Here is a 14,859-nt window from a genome sequence, read left to right on the forward strand (position 1 = left end):
TTTTTCTGTAAAGGACCAGATAGCAAATATTTTCAGCTTTGTGGACCACGTGGTCTCTGCCGCAGCTACTCAACTCTGCCATCATTGGTTGTTGCACAAAAGCAACCATAGACAATATGTAAGCGAATGGGCATGGTTGTGTCCCAATAAAACTTTATTTACGAACACTGAAATTTGAATGTTATATAATTTTCACATGTCACAAAACATAATTCTTCTCTTGATTTTTTTCAACCATTAAAAAAATGTAAAAACCATTCTTAGCTCACTGGGCATACAAAGACATGCAGAAGAACAGAGTTGGTCTGTGGGCCATAGTTTGCCAACCCTGATCTAGAACAGTGGTTCTCAAGCTTGAGCATGCATGAGAATCACTGGAAAGTTTGTTAAAACACAGTTAGCTAGGTCCAATCTCCAGATTTCTGAATCAGTAGATCTGGGATAGGACTCAAGAATTTTCACTCTAAGTTCCCAGATAATGGTAATGCAGCCAGTCTGGGGACCACACCTTAAGAGCTATTAGTCTAGAGGTTGGTAGGTATGTTCCTTCCCTAAGCTTTAAAAAGAAAACAGAATGGGTACTGGTAGTAGCATTCTACATGTACTTGTAGAGATTAAAAATAGGGAGCGATCCCCTTGCTTTGGCAATTTCAGGGCACAGAGGGGTAAAAACAAGCCCAACTCAGGTTTGAAGTTTCCTACCTGAAATCCTTGGGACCATGTGCTTTTCAGAATTCAGAATCGTTTGGATTTTTAAAGTGTATATATATTGCATATACCAATATTAAATAACACCTGGCACAGTAAGGGGCAGCAACCCACAGTGAAACATGTTAATATTTCTATAACCAATCACACTGAGATAAATAAAAGATTATAAATAGCTTCTCCCTAGTCCAGCTCAGCTTTTACTGGCAAAGGAGTTACCAAAAAAACCTGATATTCAGTGCTATCTGGATTTGTGAATTGCAGATAAAAACTATGGACCCATATACTCAGAACTGGAAATGTAGTTTTGTTTACTGTTCTTATTTCTTACCTGCTTTAGAAATCTTTCATCATCACATGAAAGAAAACGGCTTATATTTGAAAATAACAGCAAATCATGAAAAAAATATTGTAAGGGTAGAGAGGTTTATTTCAACATGGGCAAGTTTTTGATTCTCAGAAGTTCATAAAAACGATGAAGCAACACAAGTAGAAACTGATTATTTGTCAGAGCTTAGAAAATGAAACTGGTTACAAGTTCCCTGTGGTTAAGTTTCATTCAGTGAATTTAATTTTATCCCCTATCTCTACCCCAAGTTCATTTACTGAAAATGTTTTTTTTAATTGTTTAACCTTCTAGAAGGTTCTAAATCCAGACATCAAAAACAACTTTGTTCTAATACAATACTGATGTGTTTATTCTGTTACCGGTTGCTTTCACAAACTAATACAACTAAGAGTATCAATCTGGGAAAGTTCAGCAGCTATTGGTTCAATTTGCCCAAAAAGACATTTAGAAATAAATTGTTTTATCAAACTGCAATCCAGTAGCCTTGACTCTTGAAGATGACTGTATAGCAATGTATCTTATAAGAGGTGACAGTGTGATTGTGAAAGCCTTATGGATCACACACCCTTTATCTAGTGTATAGATGGATGAGTAGAAAAATGGGGACCAAAAACTACATGAAAAATAGGGCAGGGGGGTGTTTTGGGTGTTCTTCTTTACTTTTATTTTTTATTCTTATTTTCATTTTTCTGGTACAAGGAAAATGTTCAAAAATAGATTGGGGTGATGAACGCACAACTATATGATGGTACAGTTAACAACTGATGATTACACACTTTGGATGACTGTATAGTATGTGACTATATCTCAACAAAATTGAATAAAAAATAAATTAGTTTAAAAAAGTAAACTGGTTAACATTTGAACCTATTGCTTGAAAAGAAATGCAATACACAATGATCATGAACAAACCAACTTTTTATGTACCTACAAAGTGACTTCAGTTTTGTAAAAGGTGTTAAGATAAGTATTGCATGGATGTCTATATTCCCCTCCCCCAAGTTTCTTTTACCCATAAAATTACTCCCACACCTTTTCCTCCATATCTTGAAAATTTTAGGAAATTTTACCTCCTCAGGGAGTGTATAGTTTAGGAAAGGAGAATGGCTGATGCTATTCTGAATATCAAAAATATAAGCTTGATATAAATTACAACGGACTCAAGGTTGCTTCGTTTGGTGTTTTAAATCTTAGGTCAATGGAACTAAAGGGAAAGAATCACTATTTATCCAAAATGCTACTTTCCAAACATGTCTGATCATATGAATTACGTGGAATGGCTTGTTAAAATATAGAATCCCAGAACTCCCTTCTGGAGATTATCATTCAATAGGTTTGGGGCCAGCCCTCCACTTGATTAACAACCAGGCAACTTTGGGAAACATGACTTAGAAGAAAGCTAAGACATGCAGCACATGCTGTCAAAAAGCTAGAAAATCTCTAGAAAATATAATTTATTAACTGGCTACAGAAAAGGCTGACTTGCCAGATATTTTCTTCTGGAAAGCACTGTCTCAGCCAAAGAGTGGGGGAGGGCTCATCTTCTAAGCTTCAAAAAAACATATCATTTGGCAGTGTCCAAGAAGTCTAGATCCCTGCCCAAAGGAGTACAGTTTCCTTTTCCTTTTTAAAGAGGTAAGAAGGATAGAAAGAAGATTCTAAATGGATAAAATGTTCAAACATTTAAACCTCAGGTCAGAGATCAGTGGTCAGTTTGATCACATGGGCAGCATGTTTGGTGACCAAATGAAATATTACAGGGCAGAAGATATCCATTACCTGACCCGTCTACTCCTCAGTGCTGAATGCAAACATAAGTATAAATATTAGTTGCCTTCAATCATTTCTGGAATGGGGTAGAGTATACAAATAAAGTAAATCAACAAATAGTAGCTATTATGGTTTTATGGCAAAAAGGAGCCTATAATGAAGGTGAACCTGACAAAGATGACATATGTGGATGGAATAATTGCAAGACAGGTTCAGAGTTTGGTAACATCCTGACAAAGTATGGGGGTGGTGGAAGGAAGAAAGGGCAAGCTTTTGGAATTTGCTAATACCTGACAAAGTAAGGAGTGGATGGAAAGAAGAAAGGGCAAGCTTTTCCATTCATCTCCATTCTGTGAGGGGGAAACAGTGTACAAATCACTTCCCCACCTCTGCAAAAACATATATGGTAGATGTTACTACATAAAAAAGAAATCAAATTAAAAGCATTTAGTAATAGAGACAACAGGGTTAATTCCTACAATGATGGAATGGTAATTTCTTTTTAAAGACAGGCAATGTCATACTCTGGTGCTTGGTCAGAGGACAAATAATTGTGTACAAAGACATTGATGGATATGTCAGGAATTCAAAAATATTCTATAGTAAATGGCCTTTGGACAAAGTCATGAAACTGGAAAAAAAATTTTTGAGCCTGAATTTTTCAATAGTTTTAGTATCACCAACCACCTTCAAATGTCTAATAAATCAATTTAATTTTGCAAATCCACGTTTAACTGATGAGAACTTTCAGGCAGACTTCATGGTGCTGGCAAAAAGTAGTGAGTCTTCAGCAAAATAAGAACACAAACTTTGAAAGGCCAATGTGGGTGAAAACCCTCAGGTTAACTGATACTTCTCAAACTTCTGTGCAACTTGCACAGAGCCCCATCATTTCAATGTACAAAACCCACACAGATGACATCCATAAGCCTGGGCACTGGTAAAAAGCTAAGGCAGGTAAGTTTTAGTTACTCCTCCAGGAAAGTAGGTAAAAAGCCAGGAACTGCGTGGACTGGACACCACAGAGCAATCTGTCTTTGGGCATACTTCATACAACACTCATGAAAACGTGGAACTGCTGAGATCAGCGAAATCTGTAAGTTTTTGCGGCCAGGGGACCCGCGCCCCTCCCTGCGAGGCTCAGTCCCGGGGGAGGAGGGGCTGTCAGCTCCGGGAAGGAGAAGGGAGAACTGCAGTGGCTGCTCTTATCGGAAACTCATTCTACTGATTCAAACTCCAACCATAGATAGACTGAGACCAGACACCAGAGACTCTGAGAGCAGCCAGCCCAGCAGAGAGGAGACAGGCATAGAAAAAAAACAACACGAAAAACTCCAAAATAAAAGCAGAGGATTTTTGGAGTTCTGGTGAACACAGAAAGGGGAAGGGCGGAGCTCAGGCCTTGAGGCGCATATGCAAATCCAGAAGCAAAGCTGATCTCTCTGCCCTGTGGACCTTTCCTTAATGGCCCTGGTTGCTTTGTCTATTAGCATTTCAATAACCCATTAGATCTCTGAGGAGGGCCGTTTTGTTTTTTTTTTTTTAAATCCTTTTTTCTTTTTCTAAAACAATTACTCTAAGAAGCCCAATACAGAAAGCTTCAAAGAATTGCAATTTGGGCACGTCAAGTCAAGAGCAGAACTAAGAGAGCTCTGAGACAAAAGGCAATAATCCAGTGGCTGAGAAAATTCACTAAACAACACAACTTCCCAAGAAAAGGGGGGTGTCCGCTCACAGCCACCATCCTGGTGGACAGGAAACACTCCTGCCCATCGCCAGCCCCATAGCCCAGAGCTGCCCCAGACAACCCAGTGTGACGGAAGTGCTTCAAATAACAGACACACACCACAAAACTGGGCGTGGACATTAGCCTTCCCTGCAACCTCAGCTGAATGTCCCAGAATTGGGAAGGTGGAGCAGTGTGAATTAACAAAGCCCCATTCAGCCATCATTTGAGCAGACTGGGAGCCTCCCTACACAGCCCAGCAGCCCAGAACTGCCTGTGACATAGCACAGTCATCCCTCAACAGAGGACCCGGGGTGCACAGCCTGGAAGAGGGGCCCACTTGCAAGTCTCAGGAGCCATACGCCAATACCAAAGACTTGTGGGGTCAGTGGCAGAGACAAACTGTGGCACGACTGAACTGAAGGATTAGACTATTGCAGCAGCTTTAAAACTCTAGGATCATCAGGGAGATTTGATTTTTAGGGCCACCCCCCCTCCCCGACTGCCCACAAACACGCCCCACATACAGGGCAGGCAACACCAACTACACACGCAAGCTTGGTACACCAATTGGGCCCCACAAGACTCACTCCCCCACTCACCAAAAAGGCTAAGCAGGGGAGAACTGGCTTGTGGAGAACAGGTGGCTCGTGGACGCCACCTGCTGGTTAGTTAGAGAAAGTGTACTCCACGAAGCTGTAGATCTGATAAATTAGAGATAAGGACTTCAATAGGTCTACAAACCCTAAAAGAACCCTATCAAGTTCAGCAAATGCCACGAGGCCAAAAACAACAGAAAATTATAAAGCATATGAAAAAACCAGACGATATGGATAACCCAAGCCCAAGCACCCAAATCAAAAGACCAGAAGAGACACAGCACCTAGAACAGCTACTCAAAGAACTAAAGATGAACAATGAGACCATAGTACGGGATATGAAGGAAATCAAGAAGACCCTAGAAGAGCATAAAGAAGACATTGCAAGACTAAATAAAAAAATGGATGATCTTATGGAAATTAAAGAAACTGCTGACCAAATTAAAAAGATTCTGGACACTCATAGTACAAGACTAGAGGAAGTTGAACAACGAATCAGTGACCTGGAAGATGACAGAATGGAAAATGAAAGCATAAAAGAAAGAATGGGGAAAAAAATTGAAAAACTCGAAATGGACCTCAGGGATATGATAGATAATATGAAACGTCCGAATATAAGACTCATTGGTGTCCCAGAAGGGGAAGAAAAGGGTAAAGGTCTAGGAAGAGTACTCAAAGAAATTGTTGGGGAAAACTTCCCAAATCTTCTCAACAACATAAATACACAAATCATAAATGCTCAGCGAACTCCAAATAGAATAAATCCAAAAAAACCCACTCCGAAACATATACTGATCACACTGTCAAACATAGAAGAGAAGGAGCAAGTTCTGAAAGCAGCAAGAGAAAAGCAATTCACCACATACAAAGGAAACAGCATAAGACTAAGTAGTGACTACTCAGCAGCCACCATGGAGGCAAGAAGGCAGAGGCATGATATATTTAAAATTCTGAGTGAGAGGAATTTCCAGCCAAGAATACTTTATCCAGCAAAGCTCTCCTTCAAATTTGAGGGAGAGCTTAAATTTTTCACAGACAAAGAAATGCTGAGAGAATTTGCTAACAAGAGACCTGCCCTACTGGAGATACTAAAGAGAGCCCTACAGACAGAGAAACAAAGACAGGACAGAGAGACTTGGAGAAAGGTTCAGTACTAAAGAGATTCGGTAAGGGTACAATAAAGGATATTAATAGAGAGAGGGAAAATATGGCAAACATAAACCAAAGGATAAGATGGCCGATTCAAGAAATGCCTTCACGGTTTTAACGTTGAATGTAAATGGATTAAACTCCCCAATTAAAAGATATAGATTCGCAGAATGGATCAAAAAAAATGAACCATCAATATGTTGCATACAAGAGACTCATCTTAGACACAGGGACACAAAGAAACTGAAAGTGAAAGGATGGAAAAAAATATTTCATGCAAGCTACAGCCAAAAGAAAGCAGGTGTAGCAATATTAATCTCAGATAAAATAGACTTCAAATGCAGGGATGTTTTGAGAGACAAAGAAGGCCACTACATACTAATAAAAGGGGCAATTCAGCAAGAAGAAATAACAATCGTAAATGTCTATGCACCCAATCAAGGTGCCACAAAATACATGAGAGAAACACTGGCAAAACTAAAGGAAGCAATTGATGTTTCCACAATAATTGTGGGAGACTTCAACACATCACTCTCTCCTATAGATAGATCAACCAGACATAAGACCAATAAGGAAATTGAAAACCTAAACAATCTGATAAATGAATTAGATTTAACAGACATCTACAGGACATTACATCCCAAATCACCACGATACACATATATTCTAGTGCTCACGGAACTTTCTCCAGAATAGATCATATGCTGGGACATAAAACAAGCCTCAATAAATTTAAAAAGATTGAAAGTATTCAAAGCACATTCTCTGACCACAATGGAATACAGTTAGAAGTCAATAACCATCAGAGACTTAGAAAATTCACAAATACCTGGAGGTTAAACAACACACTCCTAAACAATCAGTGGGTTAAAGAAGAAATAGCAAGAGAAATTGCTAAATATATAGAGACGAATGAAAATGAGAACACAACATACTAAAAGCAGCAAAAGCAGTGCTAAGGGGGAAATTTATAGCACTAAACGCATATATTAAAAAGGAAGAAAGAGCCAAAATCAAAGAACTAATGGATCAACTGAAGAAGCTAGAAAATGAACAGCAAACCAATCCTAAACCAAGTAGAAGAAAAGAAATAACAAGGATTAAAGCAGAAATAAATGACATAGAGAACAAAAAAACAATAGAGAGGATAAATATCACCAAAAGTTGGTTCTTTGAGAAGATCAACAAGATTGACAAGCCCCTAGCTAGACTGACAAAATCAAAAAGAGAGAAGACCCATATAAACAAAATAATGAATGAAAAAGGTGACATAACTGCAGATCCTGAAGAAATTTAAAAAATTATAAGAGGATATTATGAACAACTGTATGGCAACAAACTGGATAATGTAGAAGAAATGGACAATTTCCTGGAAACATATGAACAACCTAGACTGACCAGAGAAGAAATAGAAGACCTCAACCAACCCATCACAAGCAAAGAGATCCAATCAGTCATCAAAAATCTTCCCACAAATAAATGCCCAGGGCCAGATGGCTTCACAGGGGAATTCTACCAAACTTTCCAGAAAGAACTGACACCAATCTTACTCAAACTCTTTCAAAACATTGAAAAAAATGGAACACTACCTAACTCATTTTATGAAGCTAACATCAATCTAATACCAAAACCAGGCAAAGATGCTACAAAAAAGGAAAACTACCGGCCAATCTCCCTAATGAATATAGATGCAAAAATCCTCAACAAAATACTTGCAAATCGAATCCAAAGACACATTAAAAAAATCATACACCATGACCAAGTGGGGTTCATTCCAGCATGCAAGGATGGTTCAACATAAGAAAAACAATCAATGTATTACAACACATTAAAAACTCGAAAGGGAAAAATCAATTGATCATCTCAATAGATGCTGAAAAAGCATTTGACAAAATCCAACATCCCTTTTTGATAAAAACACTTCAAAAGGTAGGAATTGAAGGAAACTTCCTCAACATGATAAAGAGCATATATGAAAAACCCACAGCCAGCATAGTACTCAATGGTGAGAGACTGAAAGCCTTCCCTCTAAGATCAGGAACAAGACAAGGATGCCCGCTGTCACCACTGTTATTCAACATTGTGCTGGAAGTGCTAGCCAGGGCAATCCGGCAAGACAAAGAAATAAAAGGCATCCAAATTGGAAAAGAAGAAGTAAAACTGTCATTGTTTGCAGATGATATGATCTTATATCTAGAAAACCCTGAGAAATCGACGATACAGCTACTAGAGCTAATAAACAAATTTAGCAAAGTAGCGGGATACAAGATTAATGCACATAAGTCAGTAATGTTTCTATATGCTAGAAATGAACAAACTGAAGAGACACTCAAGAAAAAGATACCATTTTCAATAGCAACTAAAAAAATCAAGTACCTAGGAATAAACTTAACCAAAGATGTAAAAGACCTATACAAAGAAAACTACATAACTCTACTAAAAGAAATAGAAGGGGACCTTAAAAGATGGAAAAATATTCCATGTTCATGGATAGGAAGGCTAAATGTCATTAAGATGTCAATTCTACCCAAACTCATCTACAGATTCAATGCAATCCCAATCAAAATTCCAACAACCTACTTTGCAGACTTGGAAAAGCTAGTTATCAAATTTATTTGGAAAGGGAAGATGCCTCGAATTGCTAAAGACACTCTAAAAAAGAAAAACGAAGTGGGAGGACTTACACTCCCTGACTTTGAAGCTTATTATAAAGCCACAGTTGCCAAAACAGCATGGTACTGGCACAAAGATAGACATATAGATCAATGGAATCGAATTGAGAATTCAGAGATAGACCCTCAGATCTATGGCCGACTGATCTTTGATAAGGCCCCCAAAGTCACCGAACTGAGCCATAACGGTCTTTTCAACAAATGGGGCTGGGAGAGTTGGATATCCATATCCAAAAGAATGAAAGAGGACCCCTACCTCACCCCCTACACAAAATTAACTCAAAATGGACCAAAGATCTCAATATAAAGAAAGTACCATAAAACTCCTAGAAGATAATGTAGGAAAACATCTTCAAGACCTTGTATTAGGAGGCCACTTCCTAGACTTTACACCCAAAGCACAAGCAACAAAAGAGAAAATAGATAAATGGGAACTCCTCAAGCTTAGAAGTTTCTGCACCTCAAAGGAATTTCTCAAAAAGGTAAAGAGGCAGCCAACTCAATGGGAAAAAATTTTTGGAAACCATGTATCTGACAAAAGACTGATATCTTGCATATACAAAGAAATCCTACAACTCAATGACAATAGTACAGACAGCCCAATTATAAAATGGGCAAAAGATATGAAAAGACAGTTCTCTGAAGAGGAAATACAAATGGCCAAGACACACATGAAAAAATGTTCAGCTTCACTAGCTATTAGAGAGATGCAAATTAAGACCACAATGAGATACCATCTAACACCGGTTAGAATGGCTGCCATTAAACAAACAGGAAACTACAAATGCTGGAGGGGATGTGGAGAAATTGGAACTCTTATTCATTGTTGGTGGGACTGTATAATGGTTCAGCCACTCTGGAAGTCAGTCTGGCAGTTCCTTAGAAAACTAGATATAGAGCTACCATTCGATCCAGCGATTGCACTTCTCGGTATATACCCGGAAGATCGGAAAGCAGTGACACGAACAGATATCTGCACGCCAATGTTCATAGCAGCATTATTCACAATTGCCAAGAGATGGAAACAACCCAAATGTCCTTCAACAGATGAGTGGATAAATAAAATGTGGTATATACACACGATGGAATACTACGCGGCAGTAAGAAGGAACGATCTGGTGAAACATATGACAACATGGATGAACCTTGAAGACATAATGCTGAGCGAAATAAGCCAGGCACAAAAAGAGAAATATTATATGCTACCACTAATGTGAACTTTGAAAAATGTAAAACAAATGGTTTATAATGTAGAATGTAGGGGAACTAGCAGTAGAGAGCAAATAAGGAAGGGGGAACAATAATCCAAGAAGAACAGATAAGCTATTTAACGTTCTGGGGATGCCCAGAAATGACTATGGTCTGTTAATTTCTGATGGATGTAGTAGGAACAAGTTCACTGAAATGTTGCTATATTAGGTACCTTTCTTGGGGTAAAGTAGGAACATGTTGGAAGTTAAGCAGTTATCTTAGGTTAGTTGTCTTTTTCTTACTCCCTTGTTATGGTCTCTTTGAAATGTTCTTTTATTGTATGTTTGTTTTCTTTTTAACGTTTTTTTTCATACAGTTAATTTAAAAAAGAAGGGAAAGTTAAAAAAAAAAAAAGAAAAAAGACAAACAAGGAAAAAAAAAAAAGATGTAGTGCCCCCTTGAGGAGCCTGTGGAGAATGCAGGGGTATTCGCCTACCCCACCTCCATGGTTGCTAACATGACCACAGACATAGGGGACTGGTGGTTTGATGGGTTGAGCCCTCTACCATAAGTTTTACCCTTGGGAAGATGGTTGCTGCAAAGGAGAGGCTAGGCCTCCCTGTATTTGTACCTAAGAGTCTCCTCCTGAATGCCTCTTTGTTGCTCAGATGTGGCCCTCTCTCTCTGGCTAAGCCAACTTGAAAGGTGAAATCACTGCCCTCTCCCCTACGTGGGATCAGACACCCAGGGAAGTGAATCTCCCTGGCAATGTGGAATATGACTCCCGGGGAGGAATGTAGACCCAGCATCGTGGGATGGAGAACATCTTCTTGACCAAAAGGGGGATGTGAAAGGAAATGAAATAAGCTTCAGTGGCAGAGAGATTCCAAAACGAGCCGAGAGATCACTCTGGTGGGCACTCTTACGCACACTTTAGACAACCTTTTTTAGGTTCTAAAGAATTGGGGTAGCTGGTGGTGGATACCTGAAACTATTAAACTACAACCCAGAACCCATGAATCTCAAAGACAGTTGTATAAAAATGTAGCTTATGAGGGGTGACAATGGGATTGGGAAAGCCATAAGGACCACACTCCCCTTTGTCTAGTTTATGGATGGATGTGTAGAAAAGTAGGGGAAGGAAACAAACAGACAAAGGTACCCAGTGTTCTTTTTTACTTCAATTGCTCTTTTTCACTCTAATTATTATTCTTGTTATTTTTGTGTGTGTGCTAATGAAGGTGTCAGGGATTGATTTAGGTGATGAACGTACAACTATGTAATGGTACTGTAAACAATCGAAAGTACAATTTGTTTTGTATGACTGCGTGGTATGTGAATATATCTCAATAAAATGATGAATTAAAAAAAAAAAAAGCTAAGGCAGAAGTTTTTAAGCTTCAAGAGTAACATGTCTTAGGAGTTACTTCAGAAAGACCATCAGGAAACATTTCCTTGAGGCAGAGCAACTGGAAAAATTATTCAAATACACATTTGCAAAGACCTTACCAATCTAAGGGAACTATTTTTCACTTGTTATTTTCAAAGCACCCTGAAGGCGTTTCCACATTGGAAAAGCCCCAAGGATAACTTCTGACATAGAGGCCTCAAGAAAAATGCCTCGGGATGGTCACTCAAAGGTTACTGATAAAAAAAAAAACTACCTCCTGGAGATGGATAATTCATTACACTATGAAGTTGTGCAGATTAAAAATACAAGCAGGCTCAAGCCATGTTCAGATAAATTCACGGATATCTGGCTAATTATTGAGAGGGCAACCAGATTCATTCTTAACCTTTCAAGGTCAAACTTTCGTTAGCAGTGCAGAGTTCTGACAAGGCAAATCAGCCTTAGCTCAGCCTATTAATTAGCTATCGACTTCGGGCGAGTAATTTCACTTCTGTGTCTCAGCCTATTACCTACAAAATGAGTGGGTTGCACTTTACCAGAAAAAAATCCCTTCCAGCTCTAAAGTTTGATATTACAACTTCATGAAGCGCCAATACGGTGCTTTCTGCAAATCGTTCCTATTAAGCATTAAAGACCACCAAGTATGACACTGACCAGACATCTCAAATTAATCCCAGCCAACACTCTTGGTGTCTGGCACACCAACCAATTTGGCACACACCTTATGTGCACTGCACTGTTTCTGTTTTACAGAATATTCAAATCTATGGTTCTCATCTGGGGGTTGGAAGGTAGCACAGGAAATACCCTCATTTACAAAAAAAGAACCCAGGATCTAGGGCTTAAAAGTCCTGTTTAAAGTCTCACAGTCAGTAAAATGACAGTCTTTCTTGTCGACCTCATTGCTTTAAAAGGGAAAAGAGGTGGCGAGAAGGCGGCAGTGGTCAATACGAGATGGCCCGTTGTTCTGTCATCCCTCAACAGCAAACCCTCCCAGAACAATGCCTCACGCTGACTACTGGAGTTCAATTTCCTTGAAGGTCAGCTAGGCATGCAGGCCGATTCCTCTGCTAGAGAAACCCAAGGTTTGGATCCCAATTCGAAATTCGTTAAGTTTTCTGAAGGAGGAAGAGTGGAAGGACTGCGAGGCAAGGGAGCGAGCCTATGGCGCCCAAGCCCTTAGGCGTCGGAGGAGAAGGGGTTTGCCGGGAATGGGTCAAGTCACCTGGGGGCCGGTTCTTGGGTCTCGGGCCTCGGACGCACACAGTGCGCACCAACAGCGTCAGCTTCTGCCTCAAGGCACCAGCCGCAAGGCTTCCACACCGGAACATTTCAGCAAATGTTCCTTCCAACCCCCTTCTCCTTCCCTTTCTTCTCACGCACACCACTGAACGGTCAAACCCGGTGAGCCCCCGCTGGCTCCCCTCCCTCTACACGCACACTACGCAGGCTCCTCCTCCGGCCTCCGGGTGGACATTGGAGCAGGGGAAGGGGAACTGCTGCCTGAGGCCTTCCGCGCAGGCGCGGCACTCGGCGCCGCATTACGATTGGTCTGCCCGTGGAGACACGCAGAGAGGACCGGAGAGGATTTACGCAGGCGCAGCCGCTGAGCACTTGCGTAGACCGCGGCCCTTGGTTATGAATTCCGCGGATCAGTGGCAACGCTTGGGGCTGAGCGAGTTTGGATAGCGGTCCAGGGAGGGACTCGTGCTTTTGTGTCGGTGGCAGGAAGTGATAGCTCTTCGTGAGCGTGGAAATAGTACCGCATTTCATTCTGTTTGAGACCACTAGCTAAGCCTTCCGAATTTTCTGGAGGTTGTCCATTTCCAGTGTTTGCATAGGTCCCAGCCGGGGTACTTGGCTTCCGTCCTTTACAAATTGCTGATACTTCCCCACCCAAGAACTGTTTCCGGAGCAGATAATCACTCCAGGCTCTCTTTCTGCTTTCTTTTTTTTTAATTTTTAATTTTGAAATTATTTCAAATTTAGGACAGTTGCAAAAATAATAAAAAGCCCACACGGAGAACTCCAACCAGCTACCCGGCCTCGTTCAAGTCAGTTCTGTATCCTAGATGCTGTGGCAGGTGCTGCGGCTAGTTTCCTGCTATTACAGCTTCCGTGTTTGGGAATTCGTGCTTCACATACTTTCTGTGAGAAAAATCCTAAGCAGGGCTTTCAGAATTGTGGGAGGAGCAGGGTGAGGGGCTGGTTGTAAATAGATGTTTTGAATATGCCAACTGTAAGCTCAATAGGAAGTACATTTTTTAGCTGTATGCAGAGCATGACATAATGCCTTTTTCAAGTATTTGGTTACATATTCATTTAGCAAGTATGTATTGAACACTTGCCACTTGGACTGTACTGTGAAAGGGAGTCTGGAGGTGATATGAAAAGCATAGGAAGTGGTCACTGTCTAGTTGGGGAGATGACATATACTGCTCATTTTAATAATAAATAATATCTGATGCAGTACTAGAGCAAGAGGGAAGAGTATAGGGTGGGAATGCAAGAAGTGTTACTTCAGCTGTGCCTTGAAGGATGAGTAGTAAAATTCAACTAGACAGTGGAGAATGGAAGGAATATGTGTGACCAAAGGTAACACTTTTTAGTGGTTAAAAACACTGACTTTGGACCCAGACCTCTTCAGATTGAATCCTGACTCTGCCACTTCCTAAGCTCTGTGACCTTCGGCAAGTCACTTAACTGTGTTTCACTTTCCTCATCTAACAGTCTCATAAGGTTGTTATGAAGATTAAATGAGCTAATATTTTTAAGGTGTCAAATTAAAAGGCTTGGAGGTATAGAAACAAACAAATCCCAGCACACATTCAGAGGACAATGGGAGACCAGCCTGGCTGGGGCAGAGCTGGGTTATGACAAGTTGTGATAAGGGCTGGTAAATATGGTGCAACCAGATTTCAACTGGCAAAAGAGTTTGGCCCTAATCCTATAGATGATGAGGTTGCTTTTGTGTGTCTGTGTGAAATGGGAATAGGGAATGAAATTACAAAGGTGTTTTTTTGGAGGTTTAAACCAGGAAGCAGTCTTTATTGGGTGAAAAGTATCCAGGATTTCCTTAACCATTAAGCAGACTAGATTACTGTTTCGAAGTGCAGGCAATGGATGACATTTTACCTGGGGTTGCTTTGGAGAATAAATATTAGAAATATCAATTCCATAATAAGGTAAAAATTTTTTTTTATATTTTAAAGGATTTATGTTTCTAAAGACCAATAATAACTATGGATTGATTGAATACAAAGTTAATCATATCTGTTGAGGAT

The 14,859-nt window shown here is 40.0% G+C and overlaps 1 protein-coding gene across 1 annotated transcript in view; it reads right to left on the reverse strand.

The window, feature by feature from the left end:
- Positions 1-12,952, reverse strand: part of AIFM1 (apoptosis inducing factor mitochondria associated 1) — a 48,566-nt gene extending 35,614 nt beyond the window's left edge. Inside the window, 1 exon segment of the mRNA XM_037822876.1 lies at positions 12,801-12,952. Within this exon segment, the coding sequence (XP_037678804.1) occupies positions 12,801-12,906 (106 nt within the window). The 5' untranslated portion in view covers positions 12,907-12,952.
- Between the last annotated feature and the right edge of the window lie 1,907 nt (positions 12,953-14,859).

The sequence above is a fragment of the Choloepus didactylus genome, chromosome Y (assembly GCF_015220235.1).
Source record: "Choloepus didactylus isolate mChoDid1 chromosome Y, mChoDid1.pri, whole genome shotgun sequence".
Classification (NCBI taxonomy): Eukaryota; Metazoa; Chordata; class Mammalia; order Pilosa; family Megalonychidae; genus Choloepus; species Choloepus didactylus.